Source organism: Pezoporus flaviventris, unplaced genomic scaffold, assembly GCF_033815535.1.
Source record: "Pezoporus flaviventris isolate CSIRO_AGI_PZ_B2104156 unplaced genomic scaffold, CSIRO_AGI_Pfla_v1 ptg000213l, whole genome shotgun sequence".
Classification (NCBI taxonomy): Eukaryota; Metazoa; Chordata; class Aves; order Psittaciformes; family Psittacidae; genus Pezoporus; species Pezoporus flaviventris.
In genome coordinates this window covers 8,620,774-8,641,097 of record NW_026892761.1, presented here as the reverse complement: position 1 = coordinate 8,641,097, position 20,324 = coordinate 8,620,774, and the positions used below count along the sequence as shown (strand labels likewise).

Here is a 20,324-nt window from a genome sequence, read left to right as displayed (position 1 = left end):
GAAAATTGAGTGGTTTTGCTGAACTTTGCCAGGAAGTGCCCAGTGGACTGGAGCTCCAGGTACAAGGTCCTTTCCAACTGCGAGTTGGTCACATAGGAAATTAGCCAGCTTGTACTAAGTGTGTGGATCTTATTTCTTCTATTTTAAAAGTGCCTTAATGTGTCACTTCTGACTCAAAAGGTGTCAAGAGCCCTGCAATAGAATTCTTAGCCTGAAGGAATTTTGTGAGGAGACTGGATCTAGAATTTTGCTTTGCAACTAGAAAAGTGAATTATTACCTACAAAGGCAGATTGCAGCTCATCATTGAACTATATTCACTCCTCAGACACATCTGGAGCAGCAGATCTCCATCAGGTAGCTGGGAAAATCTGGAGGACCTCTTTCTAGTAAAGACATCTAAGTACAAGCATGATGATGACTTAATGACTTCTATACATCGGGTAGAATGGAACTGTGGCTCTAGTGAAGACCCCACAATCTTTCCATGACTTACAAAATGGAAGTACTTAATTTGAATGTATTTCTTCCATTAGGTTATGTCTTTCCTCTACTTTTCCAGCCCAGCTTTGTCCCTTGCCCACTTCATGCAAGTGTTCAGCTCTATTTCAGTCTACAAAACCACGATGTAAAGTATAAAACAATTACAAGTAGATGGATTACTAGAAATAATCACATAGCTGTAAATCTATCTAACTTGTACTGAAATGTGTTTAGCTTGACTTAAATAGTGCACAGAAATGGAGAGCGGCTCACCGGCTTTGGGAAACAAGCAGCAAAGTTGTCCACATGTTTTCTGTACAGATACTGCTGCACTTGGCAACAAGACAATTTCACTTTCCCAGAATACCCATTTAATGTGTGTTATGAGTAAGCGATATTGCATTATTCATTGTGATCAGGTTATAATGACTACATAAATCAAAGTTGGTTTATATCAAGCTATCTTATTCTCTGGGGAACCAAAGAAAATAATCTAGATTTCCGCTTCCCCCGAGAAACACATTTGTGGAGGGAGAAACCTCACTTCTTCCTCTCATTCAGTATACATCTTCTGAAACAGTATTTTACACTAAGAAGTCACCCACAGCTGCTAATAGGGAATGAAGCTGTAATCTTGTCTCTGCGCCTGATCAGAATGCACTACATTGCTCAGTTTTGCCATGCTTTTCCATGAAGTTACAAAATACAGGTTCGGCAATGGCCAGAACTTGCTATAAGGCCAGTACACAGAAGACTGTTTGGCAGATCTTTATGAATCTATAGCCCTTCTTTTACTTTTACATTTATTAATACAAGTCAAAACAGATGCCTGCTGCTCTAAAATGAGGCATTTTAAACACTCTTTCTTCTTCAAAAACTCCTTCTTTCTATCCCTTCCCTCAAAACTGGAATTGCATCAACCAAGTGGGATTTTTGTTAATGGTTGAGGTTCAGAACTCAATCCTTAGTTTAAAGCACCAAACAGCTGGATTTGAGCCTACAGATGCATTCCCACTTGGCACACTAGTTAGAAGGCAACTTTTTCCTAATCTTTTGGGGTTTTTTTGGTCCTTCATGATTACATGGGATTCATTCCACAGACAAGACTTGCTGCCAAAACATCTTCAGCAACTGAAAGTCTGCCTGCTATGATCTAGGGCACATTGTCCACAGAAGGGTGGTGAGGAAGCATAATCTAAGCAGAGACAGTAAAATGGCTCACCCAAGATTACCTAACGATTCAGTAATGAAGCCTTTGTTTTATTTCATGCCTATACTATGTTCTGCGACAATGGACGATGACAGGGAAACACAGGCAGCATTTTACAGGTTTTGCCTGTAGCTGCTGTGTATACATATATATATATAGATATATTAGTCATTGGTTCAGACAAAGAGGGAAAAATGTTCAACGAAAATGCTGCTGCTGGCACAAGTCACCACTGGCAGATTTCAAGATGGAATGGGCTCACTGAAAGACAAGAAGGGATTTGCTGAGACATTCCTGCCTGGTAAGAGATTAGCTTTTATTTTAATTTTTAAAGTGACACCCAGGAACTCATGAGAGTCTTTTACAATGAATCACTGCAACTGTCAATAAAGTAGCTTAGAAGCAATATACCCCTCCAAATCATTGATGCACTCAGCAGCTGGGAATCTAGAGTTTAGAGGCATCTTAATTACAGATCCTGGACATACGATGAAGCGCATTACCGGTGAAATCTCTCTGACGTACAATTTTTTGAGGGCTTTGGAAGGACACTATGGTACCGTCCAGGCAGGGCAGAGAAGCCACCAGGCTTGGGGGGGACACCTGAAACAGCATTCGGACCTCAAGGGGCCGGGAAAGAGCTCTCGAATGCAGGTCACTCAGGGGGTTGCCACCTGGGACAGAACAGCAATAGCCACTAATGCAAAATGTCATTAAGATGACAGGGCTGGGGTTTAGAACTTGCTTATCTCACATGAATATCATCAGGGTTCTGCAAAGGAGTAATTTCTTTCCCTTCTCTTCTCAGTGCATGGTGCCTTGAATTTGCATTGGCAGGTGCTCCTTACATGCAACTCACAGGAGACTTGTTGATAAACTGATGTGTAAATAAATTACACTGTATAATAAACTACACAGGAGATGCAAGGCAGAAGCTGTTTGATGCCATGGAGAGCAATACAGAACTTGATTCCATTTTTTAGTTTCTCCACTGACTGTCTGGAATTTCAGGACCTAAAGGACATTAAAAGCAAGACATCAGCTTCCAGCCTACTCTCTCAAAAAAACGATGAGTTGGATGCAGCATCATTAGAAGGACAGCATTACCTGAAATAACCTTCCACTTTCAGGCCCTTCTTTATTGGCTTACAGCCTTCAAAGCATAGGGTTGCTGGTTTGTTAGGTTGGGGTTTTTAAATCATACACAGAAAAGGTTATAATTCTGGGCTGTTAAGGCCATTAGAGGAGAGTGCCTCCAAGTGCCAGGAAGCATTTACCAGGAAGCAGAAACCCTCTCTTGCTAGCGACAGCTTGAAAAAAGTCAGACTGAAGCTAAGTATCTGATTTGGCTCCTTGAACATCTGCTAAGCTTTATATATGGGCACAGTTAATTCTAGGCATGAAACTGGATAGGAGAATAATCAGCCTAGGACTCTTAACTACTAAAGGAAGAAAAAAAATAGTAAAGGCTTCAATGCAGACTAAAAACTGCCTCTGCGCAGCCAGCTCGTGCTGGCTGAGCTCTGCAGAGTGCAGTTGGATGTGCTGCTGTCCTGCTGGGTCAGGCCATTAGCGCGGTCCAGTGAATTAACACAATTTAGTGCTGTTAGAATTAGGTAACTGCTGAGCAACTTAAAATGACTGCAATGAATTATGGTTTGGAATTATTCTTTTTGTAACCAAGGATCTAATCTGGTTACTTTAATTACATGGGCTATAGAGGGAAAATAGCATTGATACAGCTCATTAACAGTTCACAGAGCTCACTAATCAGTACATGGGATGCAAAGAGGCTACAGAGTACGCAAGTGCTAACCCTTGATAACAGCTGATCAATCCTCACAGGAGAACACAAGCTCACCTGTGAAAGCCGTGGTAAGGCAATGCTCCAAACTCAGCTGTAAGAAGGCACTGATGGGACTTGCTTCATGTTTGGAGATGAACTGTACTTGCTCACAAACTCCCAGCAACAGGCTTCAGCACCACAGAACATACAACCATTTGTAAGAGTTGTATTTCAGAGCTGGACTTTTAATTTTAAGACTACACAAGAGACAGAAGAAGGGCAGAATGTGTGCATGGATTTGTCCTTTACCTCAGTAAGTTCTTCAGCACTAAGCTGCCAGCCAAAGCCAGACATGGCAGAAGGGCTTTAGTTTCTCAATCTTCCGTGTATGACTTGAGCAATTGGGCTATACCTGTTGCCACTTGCCCACCTGTTAAGTTCAGCTAATGATGCTTGTTATGTGCTGCTTGGAGAGCCAAGGATGACAAATGCCCTGCAAGCCCATAACTAACAGATGGGTATAACTGCCCATTCCTGGCCCGCTGTCATTCTGCTATTCACCAATTAATTCAACTGCAAGCTTCAGAGAGCATCACAGGTTTCCTGTAGCAAATACTACCTCCCATGCCTCCAGACACCTCAAGTAAGTCTCAAGGTTAGTCCATCGCTCCATCGCAACACATGGTAAACAAGATTTATTCCTTCCACATCTTTCTTTCAATCCTGACATCAAAGCTATGCAGTCATAGGTCATTTCCCAGCCCCTCTGCAGCTCAGATCAGTTATAAAATCAAAGTGAATCTGCATAAAAGAGCAAATAATGCTACCAAGTGAGTCACTGCAAGCTGGACTTCACCAAAATATAGTGCTTTGTTAAGAGTGACAGAATTACAGCCCATTAAATCATAGTAACAAGCATTTCAGCATTGCCTTACAGGATTGCAGCAAATAATTGAAGTCATTTGCCTGGGCTCTAATGGACTGCCACTCTGCTCAAAGCTGCTGCAGGGAGAAGTCCACGGCAATCAAAACGCATTTTCCTCTTCAAGCACTTTGGTGCACTGGCTTCAGAGTGATAACCTTCATTGCATCCTGAATTACAAAGGGATCCAAGTCAGAGCAGCACGCATGGGGTTTGTGATCAGGAGATGGACTCCATCCTAGGTATGCAAGAGCTCTGCTGCTCTGTCACAACTTTTAAAGGTACCAACCAGGTTAAACTTGTCACCAGTTTGGCCTTTAAACACAAAATTCAGTCATTTTTTCTGGTAAAGTTGCAAGTGAGGCTGGGGGAGGGTTTTCTTTGTTTACCGGGTTTAATTTTGTTTTGGGGTTGGGGGGAGGACAGACTTTAAGAAACACAGATTAAAAATGAGGATTCTAGAGGCAATATTTCCCTGGTAGACTTCAGCTTTCCACTGGCTCTTGCGGTCCTCTTGCGCTTGCTCAGACTAATCTACACATTAGTTCAAATGGACAAAGCCTACTTCTATTAATTGCTCATGTCCCAGTTGGGTAGTACTCATTACAGAGAGAGTTCAGGAGTTCATCCACATTTAGATAGGTTCCATGCTCAAGAAAGCGTGACTGCTGCCTAAAATACGCCTAGGAAAGCTTACCAGAGTACCGCCTTAATGTGCACTACTTCATTTAACAAAGAATAGCCACTTGCATTATACCATAATCACCGTGCCAAGAGTATGCCACTCAATAGTATGCTGTTAATTCAGTACAATCAGCTAACATCCATCCTCACTAGTGTGGAGATATTAGTGAGAACATTAAGAGGAATTTTTCCTCTACTGACCATAGGGCATTGATAGTTCCCCAGATAAACATTACCTGGTAAGTAAAGGGATAACTTAATCTCCGACATTAACGTTACTGGGGAGAAACACCACTGATTTTACAGTATTGCCATCTGGAATTGAAACAAGCTACATTATTTTCTGTAAAGGTGGAAAAACCAAAAAAAAATCCCACTCTTCCCACAGCAGCTTGAACTTTCACTGGTATTTCTGACAGCCCTTGATGAAGTCAGACAAGAAGATAATAGGAACAGTCCATCAACTTCCACAGTACACCTAAAACTACGCAAACATCAAATTAAGATGTCAGTCCCAGGTGCAGACCTTGCATCTGTTACTTTCTTTCAAGTGTCTCCACAAACACTGCAAAAATTGTAATTTATCATGGATCTAACTTCAGGGTAATGCCCATATACACCAGCAGGAAAATTACCTTCACACTGTGTAACAAATTGATGATGAAAAGGCATCAAAATCACAAAAGACCAAATTTCACCTGTTTACAATTGGGTTTTCTTTTTCTTTCACTGCCTTTTAAATTGATCTTGGCATACCCTTTCATATGCAGAAACCGTACAGACTTTTTTCTAGCAAAGGAAAAGCAAACAGTCAACATGCAGAACTGGGACCAACAACTGGCAGAAGATGAGGGAAGGATCTGAATTAAAAGCAGAAGAAAAAGGGTGCTCTGGTCAGTTTGCATTACACCTGTTAAAATGAAAACTCCACCTTTATAACAAGGGAGCAAATGAGTAAGAACCACTTGTTTACTAGTTAACTCAGTGTATGAGAAAAGGCAAATTGAGAATCTCATTGTTTCGCTTCACAAGCTAAGCCCACCTTCCAAAGAAGAATGTGGAAGGTAAATTGCCAGAAAACATATGCTGGAAAGCACAAGAAAAGCTGTTCCTGCTCCTAAAAAGAGCCACTGTCAAAACAGGAATTTCATATCCAAATCATGATCTGCATAATCCCACATCTTCTGCCTCTTGGAAAGAAACTGGAACAGTTCTTAGACTTGTTTGGGGGGATTGTGGCGGTGGGTTTTTATGAACCAAATTAGGCTCTCTTTTGTTTCTCTGCACACAATTCTGAGGATAAGATTTGCCTATTTTTAAGACACATAAACCTCCAGCTTTCCCAGCTCAGTTTAGAATCATAGCTTGGGCTCTGAGTAATATCCAAAACAAACTCAGATGATGCCTTAAAATGAAACACAATAGGAAAAGTGGTTTGATGAAAAGCGGGGGCCATGGGAAAGATATCAGACCCTTGCCTCTCCATCACATTTCCACAAAGTGAAAATTAAGATACCTTAGAGAAGACAGAGAATTCCATTTTTGTTGCAAAACTTGCTTCTAACTCATCCAGAACACAGGGCTGAACACCCTGCTCCTCTAAACACATGGATCACACAAGGTGAGCAGCTCCAAAATGACAAGCACTGCTCATTTTTCTCCCACTCAACTTCTTTGCTTTGAGAACCTTTACTTCAGTTCCAGAGGTAAGCCCTTCAAGATACATGCTGACTTGGACTCAAATTCCATAACTTGGTGCCAGAGGAAATCTAAAGGGGACTTGCTCATGGGCTGACAGACCCAAAGCCAGCAGCCAGATGGAGCTTCATTAGGTCTTGAATGACATTTACTGGTGTTCCTCCCCTCATCAGCTGGAGGATAAAAGCTCAAACTTTCTAAGCAATATCCTGGATCCTCTCCCTGCTGCCACTGACAAGTTCCAAGCAGTAAGAAATGTTAATATCCGTGAATATGTTCCAACACCTTATTTAACAGTTGTCTAAAAATATGACTATCCAATGGGCTTAATACCTTGCAGGCTGAAGTTGATACACGAGAAATCTGTTCATTTTTTCCCTGTCTCAATGCTGCCAGACTGAAAGGAGCTGTATAGGTGAACACAAGAGTTTTATTAATAATGCTGCTTCAAATGTAGATATAAGCAGACAACTTTACCTTCTCTCCCCCCCACCCTGCCCCCAGCCTTACATTATTCTTGTTTCCACTTTTCACAGCTTGTACTCTAAAATTCCCATATTAACTTTCTGGCACGCTTCTTGAAGCGCCAATCTTCTTAACCATATGGTTCTAGTCCTGCAGATTGTCTCTCCCCCATCTTACCTCTCCTCCCACAGGGTTTCACAGAAACAGCGCTAAGCAAAACTTGCAAAAGTACATGTCATTTTAAACGCTCAACACCAATCTTCTCAATGAAGTTTCCACAGAAGTCAGTTTACTTCAAATCGAGAACAGAAGAACCAGAAAGCTTCATCTCTTTTCAGTTTTTGACAATCAAGAATTTCTGCTGATGTTAAAAAAAAAAACAAAAACGGAGTGGACCAAGGCCAAAACTTTACACAAAACTTTTTCCAAATTTCTAAGCATGAATCACAAGTTTTCCCATCTAGCCCTAAAACACGAGTATGAAGTATGAGCTAATGCTAAACTTCCGGAGGAAAGGTCTACAGCACAGAAGTGTGGAAAGGAATTAAGGTCTATGACAAAAAATTTTCCCACTTAAACCTAGCATATGGCCACTGCCCAACACCTAAGTTCTCATGCAATAATACTGAAATACACCAAAAATTAACATCCTCCTAATTTTAGGAGAGTGTCTGATACTGTAAAGCATTGACCAAAGAAGCAGGCACTCCAGAAACCCTAAGAAGGACTTTCTTTCCACTGGGTTTTTAAATTAACCCAGGACTATTTGAGTACTGCTCATATCACCTCAGCAAGCATTTCCTAGAAACAAGCAACTAGTTACACAGTACTGAAGAAGTCAGCTCCCTTCTGTCACAAACCAAACACTAAGCTACTACAAATTCCTGCTATGGGGCTGGCCAGGAGAGCCCTAGTTCTGCATTGGAGGACACCACTTACACCACATTCCTTCACACTGATGTGATTAAGAGGTTTTGGGCTAGTCAGACCCATCAAGCAAAGAAAATTGACACGCACAGATCTAGTTTCTGACCTCAACGAGGTTAATACTAAAGAGGGAACAAGTCTACTGCTGTAGTTCCAGCAGTCACGTCTTTCAGACGAGACCCAGTCCCTGTTACCTACCAATTTTTACTTCCCTGATTTCACTGTGATCAGGACTTTACTGAACTGGGTTAAGCTGGTTCAGATCAGTCTTAAACAGCATTCAGAACAATGTCACCCACACAAACTTTTTCTACTGTATGTTAATGTGATCCTTGTACCAGGGAGATCGATGGCATCAACACAGCAGCTTTCAGAAGTACAGCTTCTGATTTTTCTCCTTCCCTCCACTCCAAATCAGACCCTACTTATCAGCCACATTTCCAGTAACATTCAGCACTTGCATTAGGTCACCCCTGTAATGAGAAATCACTTCATCATGTCCAAGTTGATTGGGAGAGGCACAGAAAAAAAAAATCAAACTATGCTGCCCCATCAAGGGCAAGGACAGCAAGGAAAGGCTGAGTGCCCTGACCCACAGTGCCTCCAGCACAGCCAGGGAAGTGCCCTGCAAAGAAGCAGTTGGAAGGAAGAGGTCTGGGCTGAGCTTAGCTCACCTTCAGCTCTTCAAATAACCTTGTTGCTAGACATATGGGCAAAAGTTTCTCCATCTTAACAACGGTAGCTAAATCCTTAGTTTAAAACTCCATTCTACACATTTGATCCCAGAAGATCCAGCCCCATGAGAGGACGACAACAGAAACCTCCAGGCAGGACTGCAGGAACACATCAGATGGTGGACAACCCAGTATCTGCCATGACTGAAACCTGGAGGTCAACGGCTGATCTACGTGCCCTTGGGGAACTCCCATGGACAAGGGCAAGGTATATCAGAACTGCACTCTGGGCTTCAGCTCTAAAACCCTGCCAGCCCTCACGCTGGGTGCTCAGATCTTATTCTTGGCTCCTGCCCATATTTCCATGGAGGACCCACTCTAATAGACAGATGAGGCTGATCATTCCTTGCATAACAAGGAGGTGCCTCCAGCAGATGGGGTTACAGACAACCCCAGCGCAGGCTGTGCAGCCTGCGGATTTAATTAGAAGTGCTGTTAAACAGATACGACTGCAAGAACTGGTCTGTGCCTCACCCCGTAAGTGCGAAGTCGGAGATACCTCAGGAGACAGCATTCTGCAAAACTCTGTTAGCAGCATCTCCTTGGCCAGACAGAGGTACAAGAAGCAGATTGCCAGGTAAAAAAGAATCCACTTTATCCCTCTTTTCCGTTCTGAGCTTCATTCAGATATAGAAACCTCTGCAGAAACCTGCATTTTTAGGAACAGACACTTGGCTGTTAGCACAGCTCCATTAAAGTCAATGAATCCTCCCAAAGGATTGTTTTTAATAGCCTGTAATAACTTGATAGTGATACAAGCTTGTGGAGCAGACTCCCAAACCTCCACATGCATGAAATACCTTATAAAATCATGGCAATAATAAAATAAATCAGGCTGCCTGTTAATAATGCCCAATTCTGAGAGCAGCACACATTATTTTTAGTGTTCAGATTGTTTTCCTGGGTTGTAAACATCCAGTGTATCTAGTTAGCACAGTATATGTTCTAGAGAGATAAACACTTTGTAAGGCTTTTCTAACAAATTGCCAGGACTATTTGTTTTAAGTGCCTCTGCCATACAGAAGCAGTAATCTATGTATATTAATTGAGCAGCATTATGTCCTACACGCTTCTAATTTTAATAACCCTGCCTTTTATAAAGGAAAAAACTCCATCCTCTTCTAGATTAGAGGTCACCTCAATTTTCATATGCAAATCATTTCAGCATTCCCTATTCTCCTGTTAGGTACACATGATCTTTAGTGTTTAACTTGAATACCCTGTGAAAATAGGCACTGAAGCTTGGGAAGGCTACTTTATGTCTGTAGAGAAGAGCTACTTCCATGTCTGTGAGAGCTAAAGTTATTTTGCAGCTCCAGTTCTTTCATCTTCACCATGAAATTGAGACACAGATGACCTGAAATAACATGTTGTGAATAACCTGGGAACAGAAATGGTTTCAATGCTAAAGAGAAGTTTGCTGAAGCAGAAAGCACCACAACTGTTACCCTTCTTTTGGCTTTATAATGAAAGCAATAAGTACGCAACAACTGTATATTCACTTTTTAAACCATAATTAATTCCTTATTTCAACCTGGATTTATATTAGATTATGGCATAGACCTCTTACAGCAAAAGTCTTCCAGAATAAAGACGTTTTAAGAGGTTTATTGACCAGATAAAGATGGCTTTAGCATAGGGAATTTTGCACACTGGGAAGAGCACACAAGAGCACAAACTAGCATAGATGGCTCCACATCTATTTTTAAGCCCTAAAAATCTGAAAGATGCTGTCTATCCTTGCTGTTGGATTTTTCCTGGAAGATTGTTCAGTAGCAGCCTCCTCACATTGCACATGCAGAGCTTTGATCCACCTTGCACCACAGCAGGTCAAGCATCACAGTACACAGAATGAAGCTCACATTTTGATATACCTGAGAGATAAAATGGAAATACTTGACACAAGCCAGATGTGTTCATAGCAGACAAAGCTTGAGAGAAAGAGTACAGTCATATTTGTATCATCTTAAGGTATGCTCAGAAAGGTATTCTACCCCTCCTAGAAAGAAGCAACATGCAAGCCACCACAGCCAAATCCTCTATTCTTCTCTATTGCGAAGAAGATGCCTGGTTTCCAAGCAAGTCAGAGTGAATGTTTTTGGAAGCCAATGTTTTCTAGTCAATCAAGTATTGTGCAGAGCCAGACCAGACTCTTCAAGGCTTTGCATAGCTGTGACTATGTACAACCCCTTAACAGAGACATCTCACCAGCAGCACATCTCAGCTGGCTCTCTGAGGCATTTCTGTTTGATCAGCACTATTTGGCTTTTAGCTGCAGACAGCTTAAGGCAGATGCCGTTCATCGAAGAGATTGTTTCCCTCTGACACTAACAGTACTTCATCACTTAATGCAACAAGACACTCCAAGTGTCCTACTGGCATATCAGAAACCAGGGGCTGACAGCTAACCCCATGGCATCTTGCTCCATCAGTCTCCCATACATCAAGAGACAGGGACAGGCCAGATGCCTGTAAATTGTGCAGGGTCTTCCGAGGGGAACAGCATCGTCCTCAAAGCCCCACATGCAAGAGGGCAGCCAGCACCTCTTGGTGCCACGCCACCAACACCCCCAACACTGCTGTCTTTACCCAGAGAAACAGGCTTCAGAAACATCAGAGCCTTCTCTTTGAGCCTCCACCATGCATTTCTGCCTTATAACTTGACTATGGCAGTGAAGAGTACCCTTAGAGCAGCTCCTGTACTCCATAATGCTTGCTCAACTTAAAACGTGGCTTACAGCAAACCTGAATTTAGGTGTGCATGCAGGAGGGGTAAGCTAAGCCTTGACAACAAGGAGTTCAACAGAAGTGTGAGGCTGCAACCAACAGACACTTCTGGGAGCCTCCCAGCCCATGAGGAAAGGTGGGCTGGCTGCACCTCAAATAAGGCCACTAACTGCCCCTTTCCTTTTAAAGCTCTTCAGGCTCACCAGTGTAACAAAGGCCCTTTAGTTCAAAGATTTGCACCTGCTTTGATTTCTTATTATTTGAACACTGAGTTGAGCCAGTCCAATCTCAAATGAAAGCTCAAGTGTGTTCACAAGCAGTACACATCCACCCATTCTTAAAATGAAAACACACAAACTAGCTGTTTCATTAAGGAGAGGAAATATCAACATAATATATTCGCCCTCAGAAAGGCCACATCTGTATCTCGGAAAAGACACTATCTGAAAATCATAAGCACAAGAAAAGCCTATTCCGGTAAAGAGGCCATAAAATTACTCCTCTGTTTCACGGGTAGATAGAAAGCACTGAATCAGATGGAAGGTGACTGCAGGCAAAAGCACTCAGCCCAGCTGAGTACCTTCCTTCCCAAAATCCAGGTCCAGCGGTCACTGATGGAAGCACTGTTCACAGAGCAAAGCAGGTTTCCTTTGTTTTCAGGAACTCTAGAAGGTTGTGCTTTTATACACTGTCAGCAGTTTTCCAGCACACCACCTCCTCTGTGTCACTGCTAATGACATAACAGAGGGAAATCATTGGCTGAGGGAATTATTTTTCTCCCTATAAGGATGGAAAGAATCAGGAAGAGTGCGCTTTCTCCCGAATATATTTGGCTCTGCAGAAAACACATGTGATACAAATGTTGCTATGGAAACCATTCTATTAAATAATATTAAATTAAATTTACATATTTAAAGTGTGCAAAAACAGTCCAGGTACAAAATTCAATCTTGAAATTACAGTGGAATTGTCACTACCCACTGGAACTGGCAGTTTTCTTTGGTTTTGAGAAAACTGATTCTCTTCACCCCTTTCTTTCCAAATGGAGCACCTGCATCCCAGTTACTCAGAAAAGTCATTTCTTGAGATAATTTGTAGATACAAGCTCAGTTCCTAGTTCCCTTGGAGATGGAATTACCATAGCATTGCAGAGAAAAACCTAGGAGCTGAATTCAGTCTGAAAAGACAATGCACTGATTACAGCTGTGCCACCATAATATTGGAATGTACTTTAATAACTCCCACTTGCATCCCACCACACACAGAGTATTGGAATACTTTTCAAATAAGCAGGAGTCCTCCATGGGGCTGGAGTAGGCTGGTCCTTCCTAATGTTTTCAGTGTGGGAAAGTTCTTTAAAAGTTAGTATTTTAAGGTCTAAAGTGTTTTTTCCCTTCCCACCTCCAGCTCCTGGGTGTCCTACTGCCCTCCCTGACAGAGCTGCTCTATAGAAAGCTGTTTGCATAGTTCCTTCACCTCTGAAGAAGCCAAGCTCACATAGCCCTTGAGTGAGGCTGGATTCAAGCTCTTGCTAAAACCAGGTGGCAGTCCAGGTGCTCAGCCATGCACGTACACACCTCACCAAGGCAGAAAACACACAAAGGGGAAAGGACAGCGTCTAGCTAGGGCTGCATAGGGAGAAGTGGGTGCTGACTGTTGCAATGTTGCCACAAGCAACACAAACCTGCATTTAAAGAACTGGGGTTAATCACATTACCCATTTCTACTTGGGCGATGTAAATCAGAGCAATGCACTTTTAGGCAGCTTATAGGAAACAAAAGTTACAGGAAGAAATCTGCAGCCATGTTTCAACCATCCATCCTTAAGCTGTGGGCCAATACTCTAAACTGAGAGCTACAAGGACAGTAAAGTATTACTGATGATGAAACTGCTATTTCCAAAGAGAGCAGCCAGATCTGAACAGGTCACCTCTCCTGCATAGCAAAGGCCCCTTTCTCCAGATGCAAAGCAGTGACAGCCAGATCACTGCAGCTACTGCCTTCCTCGTAACGTTCTCCACGGCGCTGGAAAGCCACTGGGACAGCACGCCCAGTGCAAAGAGCTGCTTAGGGCAACAAACTCAGGGCTCCACAGTTTAACAGATCTATGGCTATGGGAACTCTCTGGGACTCTGCTTGGATTCCCTCACAAAAGCACTTTCTGCCACTCCTTCCACACATTCCAGCCATTCATAATGACACAAACCTTTAGAACTGGAAGGAATGAGATCAAATAAAGAAACCGTCTTTCCAAAGAAAACATTTAATATTTGTTCCGTTTCCATGGACTCAGCGTTGTTCTCCATGACTTGCTCTATTTTTGCATTCACCTGTCAAGTGCATGTCTATTGAGCAGGAACGAGACACTTCACCACCACCACCCTCAAAGTGTTCTGGAAAGCCTTAGTAAAGGAAAGGCACAGGTATTACCAGAACTTACACCTTTCTCAGAGTAAGGTGTGCCTTATTTACATGATCACTGGATTTCACGGCTACATTATGGAAAAGTGTCAAAGTTTAATGTTACTTTTCATTTACATTGGAGCAAACTAAATACAAGCATACATTTAGTAATGAAAGGATAGTTACAATACACTAATTCTGCTAAATTTACTACAAGTTGCCCCATAATGCCATTATCTCTATCTGTCACAGGATCGTGTGGTTCTTAAAGAAAAACTGTGCCTGCAAGTCCACATACAAGAAAAACAGCCTGCTGGAATACTTCAAAATGCTGTCCAGTTTCCAAACAACTCAGTAAGATGCAAGTTACCAAAGCTGCAGAAAAGCACTGAGCATGGATACAGCAAGAGAATCAAACTACAACTGTAATGGGCCAGCAAGAGCTTTCAGATGACTGTGCACCCTCTTCTTCTCTCCCATAATAAATCTTGATGCAAACTCACACTATGAGCAACTGAGAATTGCCAATCCATCAGCTCTCAGTAAACATAAGAAATGAGTTCCCTTCCTGTCCTGAGAGGCAGATACATCAGTTTAAACATGTTATATACACAAAGCCTCCCTCCTTTAGCCGTGCTGGCTCGCCAAGGGAGGCCGAAGGTGCAGAAAACACCGGAGCAGCTCTGGTAGCTCGCTCAATGGGGGCAGGCAGCAGCAGCAGCCCGTGAACAGCCCCTGCTTTAAGAGGGCAGATGCCAAACCAGGTACTGCAGGGAACTGCCCTGTCACTGCTGCCCACTGAGCACCTGCAATGAACCCAGGAACACGGCACACTAGCGAAAGAACAACCTTACAGGAAGTTTAAACATAAATAACGAGCTAAAGGGGGCTTTCTGGATTTTCATTTTGCGCAGCTCCAATGAACTCAAAAGCCCTGAGGGTACCGCGAGGTTTTCATCTGTCCCACATAAGACCTTAAAGCCGTGATTTGCAGCAGCCCCCTCCCAGGACCCCTGCAGCCACCGACCGCTCCCAGCTCTCACCGCTGGCTAGGGCTCCCCACACCGGCAGACCCCATCCCAGGGGCACAGGCACCCCCAGTCCCCGTCCTGCTCCCGGCCACCCGGTCCCTCCCAGCGGTCCGAGCCCTCCCCGCTCCCCTCGCCGGCAGTCGTTCTGCTCCGGCCCCAAGTTGGCGGCGGCTGTCGGGGTACGAAGGGCAGAGCCGGGCGGTGGAAGCAGCCGAGGCTTCGGGGGGGGGCAGCGAACCCATCTCCCAGCGTGAGAAGGGAATAAAGATTCAAAGATACAGGTACACCACACAGGCATATATATAATGCATATATATATATATATACACACACACATTTGGGTGCCTTTATTCTTCTTCCCCTCCCCCCCCCCCCAAATTTTGTCTCACGCCTTCCCCGCGGAGACACTCACTGAGCCCAGTTTGGAAAAACAAAAAGGACAAAGGAGCGGAAGGGGACAAACATAAAACAAGAGGCGAGCTAGAGGCCGGTGCGCGCCCGGGAGGTGCCAGCACTCACCCCCAGCCGCCTGCTCCGGATGCGCACGTAGCCCTGCTTCACGATGTCGTTGAAATTGGCGGCCATCCTGCCCCGGGAAAGTTGGCAGCGGCCAGCGCCGCTCACACCCGCACCGCGCTGCGCTCCGCTCCTCACCGCTCTGCCCCACGGAGCGCCCCGGGCCGCCGCGGGCCGGGCCCTCAGAAGGGCCGTGGGAAGGACCGCGGCAGAGCCCGCCCTCTCCCGCCCCGCCTCCGGCACGGCCTCGCCACCGGGAGGGCTGCGGGCTCTTGTCCCGACAGCCAGCGAGGGGCCGGGCGCTTGCGAGCGCCCTCACCCTCGAGGCGCGTTGTCTCGATGCTTTATGCCTTTCCGCCCTGTAGCAAGAGCATCGCTTCCTCCAGCTGCAGGTGGGTCATCGGGCAATAGCCACGTCTGCGCCGTGCTGCTGAGGTGGTGCGGCTCAGACCTCTGGTTTTCCCTGTGAAAGGGGGTTTCCCAGAAAGTCTTTGGGATGCCTGAAAGAACGCCGAGTGGTCCAGCTCCAGAACCTCCTTCTAAAGAGCAGTAACCCGAGCTGCTGTCCTGCGGGGCACTTCATGTCGTGGAAATGTCACACGAGCCTATGCTGCAGTTTCGAGGCAATGTGAGGTTGCAGCAGGGAAAGACTTCGCCTGGCACTGGATGCCTCTCAGTTCTCTTTTGCCAAGAACATGCAACTACTGCCAAGCACACCAGCAAGTCCAAGAGAGAGGGGCCCCAGTAACTCAGCTAGCTCTACAAGGGTTACCTGCTTGTGGCATGCTATAAATGCTATGTCCTGGAAAAAGGGACCGTTCATCTCTTCATGACACCTTTTAATAGCATTACAAATACAGGCAGTCTGAGGTCAGCCAGAGAGATTACTTTGACTTTGAGAATTATCCTGCCATTAAAATTACAACCAGGGTAGCAAGGAGGAAGGCAGGGCAGGGAATCACCAAAGAGAATAAAAGGGAGAGCACCTCGCTGCTGTGCTCAGCACAGGGTGACAGGGAGGCAATGCCCGTTTTTATTTCGTTACTCCATAACTACAGAACTCACCTGCAATAAAACTGGCCCCTTTCTGCTTTAAATTTGTAGCTCCTTCATTTTAGGAGCAGCCAGAAATGATGGTGGTTGCTCTGCTGGGGTGACAGCGTGGTGCTTTCAGTTCTTGCTTGAAGAGTTCTTGATTATGCTCTGCAAGGCTTTGCGAAATATCAATTGATGGAGTGGATTACGGAGATGGAGTGTAAGACTCTCTAGCTGAAGGGCTAATTCACTTAGGAGGAAGGAGACAAGTCTGCACTCTTTGCCACAGAGTCTTGTTTGTTATTTTATACTTCCTTCTTCTTTTCACTGAGCTGTTTTGCAGGATGCGTAAAACAGAACAGCTTCAGCTAGAAACAGCAAAAACGTCCACACCCATGCACCCAAATGCACCAGAAATGAGAAGACTATTCTGAGACAAGTCCATCCACTACAGCAATATGACCCTAAATCAACCCAGAAGTTGAATATTACAAAGTATGGGTTCTTGCATGCAAAATTGCCAAGTAATGTATTTTTGTTAAATATATCATACTGACCCAAGAACGCTGTTAATACCAGTTCCATAGTACCATTCATTAGATTCCACTGCCGATTGAAAGCTAAAGAAGTTTAGACACCCAGCCTGCTTCATCTGGTATGGAAGCATGCATTCACACAGAGATGTGTTTTACACTCTCAAGTACTATAAAAGTATTAATGCTGGAACCATCACCTATGTTCTAATCTCAGAAAAGGAAAAATCCAAAGCTTGCTTATTTTAGTTTCAAAGACATTTGTAGCAGGAAAGAAATTACAGACACACTTTAGATGTCTTTTCAACAAGTTCAGACATTTCTTCTAATCCCTTCCAGTACCTGTAAACACATCCTGCTGATACCATTAGCCACTAGCATAATCTTGCAGGTAAACACATTCCTAAGAGCTTTGTTAAGTAAAGGTGGATTTAAGCCTGTGCTTATTCTTTGATGAATTAGGATATTAGTGTCCACTTACGTTTTCACTTTGAACAACATAAATCCCTTACAAATGCTATGTTTCAAAGAGAATATGCATTTTAATCCCCATGTGTGCAATATGTTCCAAGAATGTGCCAGAAAATCTCATTGTTCAGGTTTGCAACCCAATACTATCACTAGAAAAAACCTTGTTTACTAGGTTTTCAATACACATGCAAATGTGTGCTGTCATTGTTTTGACAGGAGTCCTTCTTTCATTTCCCTAGGGGTCTATTGACCATTTGCACTCCCTAAAAGGAAACACTGCACATGTTTATCTATATTCAAAACTGTGCAAAACCTTTATAATAAGCTTTCATTGAAATTCAAATACTTTTCCTTTTAATGACAATGTTACTGCAATTATTTCTTAGGAAGATAAGAGTTAAGGGTCACTTTGAAGTACTACCCTGCTGTTGATAATTTAAGTGGATTATTGTTATATTCTAATCTAATAATAACTATCATTGTATTGCCCTACAATGAGCTCATTTGCTTTTAGGGCTCTGCGAACAGAAATCACTGTTGTGCGTTTTCACTGACAATGAAGGTATCCGGTTGTTTTCAAAATGCCATACTGACATTTTAAAAAGAAGTTCCATTCACCTATTACATTTGCAGCATGTCATCCTCTGTGCCCATGACATTAGTTCATCACAGTCTACCAGTGGAATTTGTTAAACAGCTCTCAGACGTACCAAGTTAAAGAATAAAAAAGCTGTGGAGGCCATTTTAAGGGAGCAATATTCTCTGTGGAAGTTATTTCCTCGAACAGATGGAGCTGGCACTACTCAAACATTTCTTGACAAAAAGAGTTTCTCATTTGATCACCCTGAAATGATTTTCTGGAAATGCAGAACATGCATCAATACTGTTTCATGAAAAGCTCCCATAACATTTTGTCTCCATAAGGTCAAGATGCCAACGTTTTTCCACTACTGTTTGGATTTTTCAGAGTAGTTTGGAAATGATAATGTCACAGTGAAGTGTTCTGACCTTATCAAGTACTTTGAGGTTACCGGAATGCGATATTTCAAACACAGTATCTCCATGAGAAGCTTTTTGGCATTCCTATGTCTAGTTTTGTTTTGGTGGGAGGTAATTTTTTTGACATTTCATTCTGATTTTGCAATGAACAGTCTGAATTTGGACTAGTTCTGGCTGCAAGGAAATGCGACAGGTAATGAGCAAACACCAGAGGTGTCATGCTTTAAAAAAAGCATGCTGTTCCTATGCTATTGCAAACTTTGACATCCCTTATTCTCCTCTTTGTGAAGCCAGCCTCCTAGTGCTGCCTTGGCTCATTGGGCCAGCTGTATTTAATTTGGGAAAAAGAAGGAAAAAAAAAAGTTTATTCTGAATTTACTTCTAATGCATAGGAAGAAAACACACAGTTTTAAAGCATGACACTCTGATTTTTGCTTATGCATGGTTTTGTTTTATAACTGTGGCTTGTTGTACTGCTGGTGCTAATGCGAAAGCATCCACTGGATCCACAGTACAAAACCGCTCAGAAAGCCTGTTCCTTCAGCATTCATTGTGCAAACTGATTTTGAGTGAATGAATTCTGCAGAAATAAAGATTTCTCAGATACTTTGCTGTTATATCTTCCCCTCTGTCTTTGTTTCTAATATGCCAGCAAGACTCTCTATGCAGCGACCTCAGGCTTCAGGCAAATGAGAAGTGTGTTGGGGCACAGAATGCACAGAATTTAGGAAACCTTTGGGTTTAGGAAAATTTGGGGTAGGCTTTTGAGGTAACTTACCTGGCAAAGTGAGGGCAGGACCCTTGGTTATAGCATCCTCACTCGCTGCAGGGATTTTGGAATACATTAGGTATAAAATTGCATTTGAGAAATGCACACATAACTTATTGGCAGAATTATTATGCAGATGTCAGTCAGTGCCAAAACATGAAAATTCATGAGACTGAACAGTTAGCTTAAAAAAAAAACCCTACCAGAACAGAATGTAAGCATATAACTACTTGCACAGTAAACAGGAAAGTGCCTGCCAGCATAAGCCACTGATAATCAATATTTAATGAGAATAAATTATCTATTAACCAGGCTAACATGTCATTTTGCACAGTAATATTGCAGTATCAGGCACTGAAATTACCTTGCCTCTGCATGATTCATATAATTCTGCTTCATGTAGACCAAGGTGGTGAAAGGCAGAGAAGTCAGTGGAGGGTGGGGAGTAGCAAATGAAATGCATCCTTTCACTGGAAACTCTGGTTCTGATTGTAATATTTTGTCCCTAACAAAATTACTGTCAACACAGTGAATGCTAAGGTAGAAATAAATATATGCTGCCTGAATCTGCAAGCAAAGTGAATCCAGGATAACATTAGCAATTGAAAAAACCCAACATTCATTTTGCTTGCTTTGTAGTTCTGTGACAGTTACAAGCATTTAAGCAACTTTCTCATCCTCACTCCCCTGAAGGCCTTCCTTCATCTGCAGAACACGTCTGGAGGGATTAAGCTGGAGTGAATGGTGGGTCATGAGGTCACCATCCATCCTCCCTTTTCCTATAGGTAATTTATCAGAGTCTGCAGTGTATCAGAGTGCAGCTCTGGGACTGTCAGCTCCCTCTGATCTTTGGCTATGGCAGAGCTGGAGCGATATAGGCTGTGCAATTGCAGTTTCCCTGACTGCCTGTTTGATATTTCCTGTCTGAGCCAG

The 20,324-nt window shown here is 43.3% G+C and overlaps 1 protein-coding gene across 4 annotated transcripts in view; it reads right to left on the bottom strand.

The window, feature by feature from the left end:
* Positions 1 to 15,784, bottom strand: part of DOK5 (docking protein 5) — a 44,287-nt gene extending 28,503 nt beyond the window's left edge. Inside the window, exon 1 of one of the 4 annotated variants that reach the window (XM_061441314.1) lies at positions 15,588 to 15,784. In XM_061441314.1, coding sequence (XP_061297298.1) covers positions 15,588 to 15,653 — 66 coding nt within the window. In that variant the 5' untranslated portion in view covers positions 15,654 to 15,784. The remainder of the gene's footprint in view (positions 1 to 15,587) is intronic. The other 3 variants (XM_061441315.1, XM_061441316.1, XM_061441318.1) reach the window with 3 other exon arrangements.
* Between the last annotated feature and the right edge of the window lie 4,540 nt (positions 15,785 to 20,324).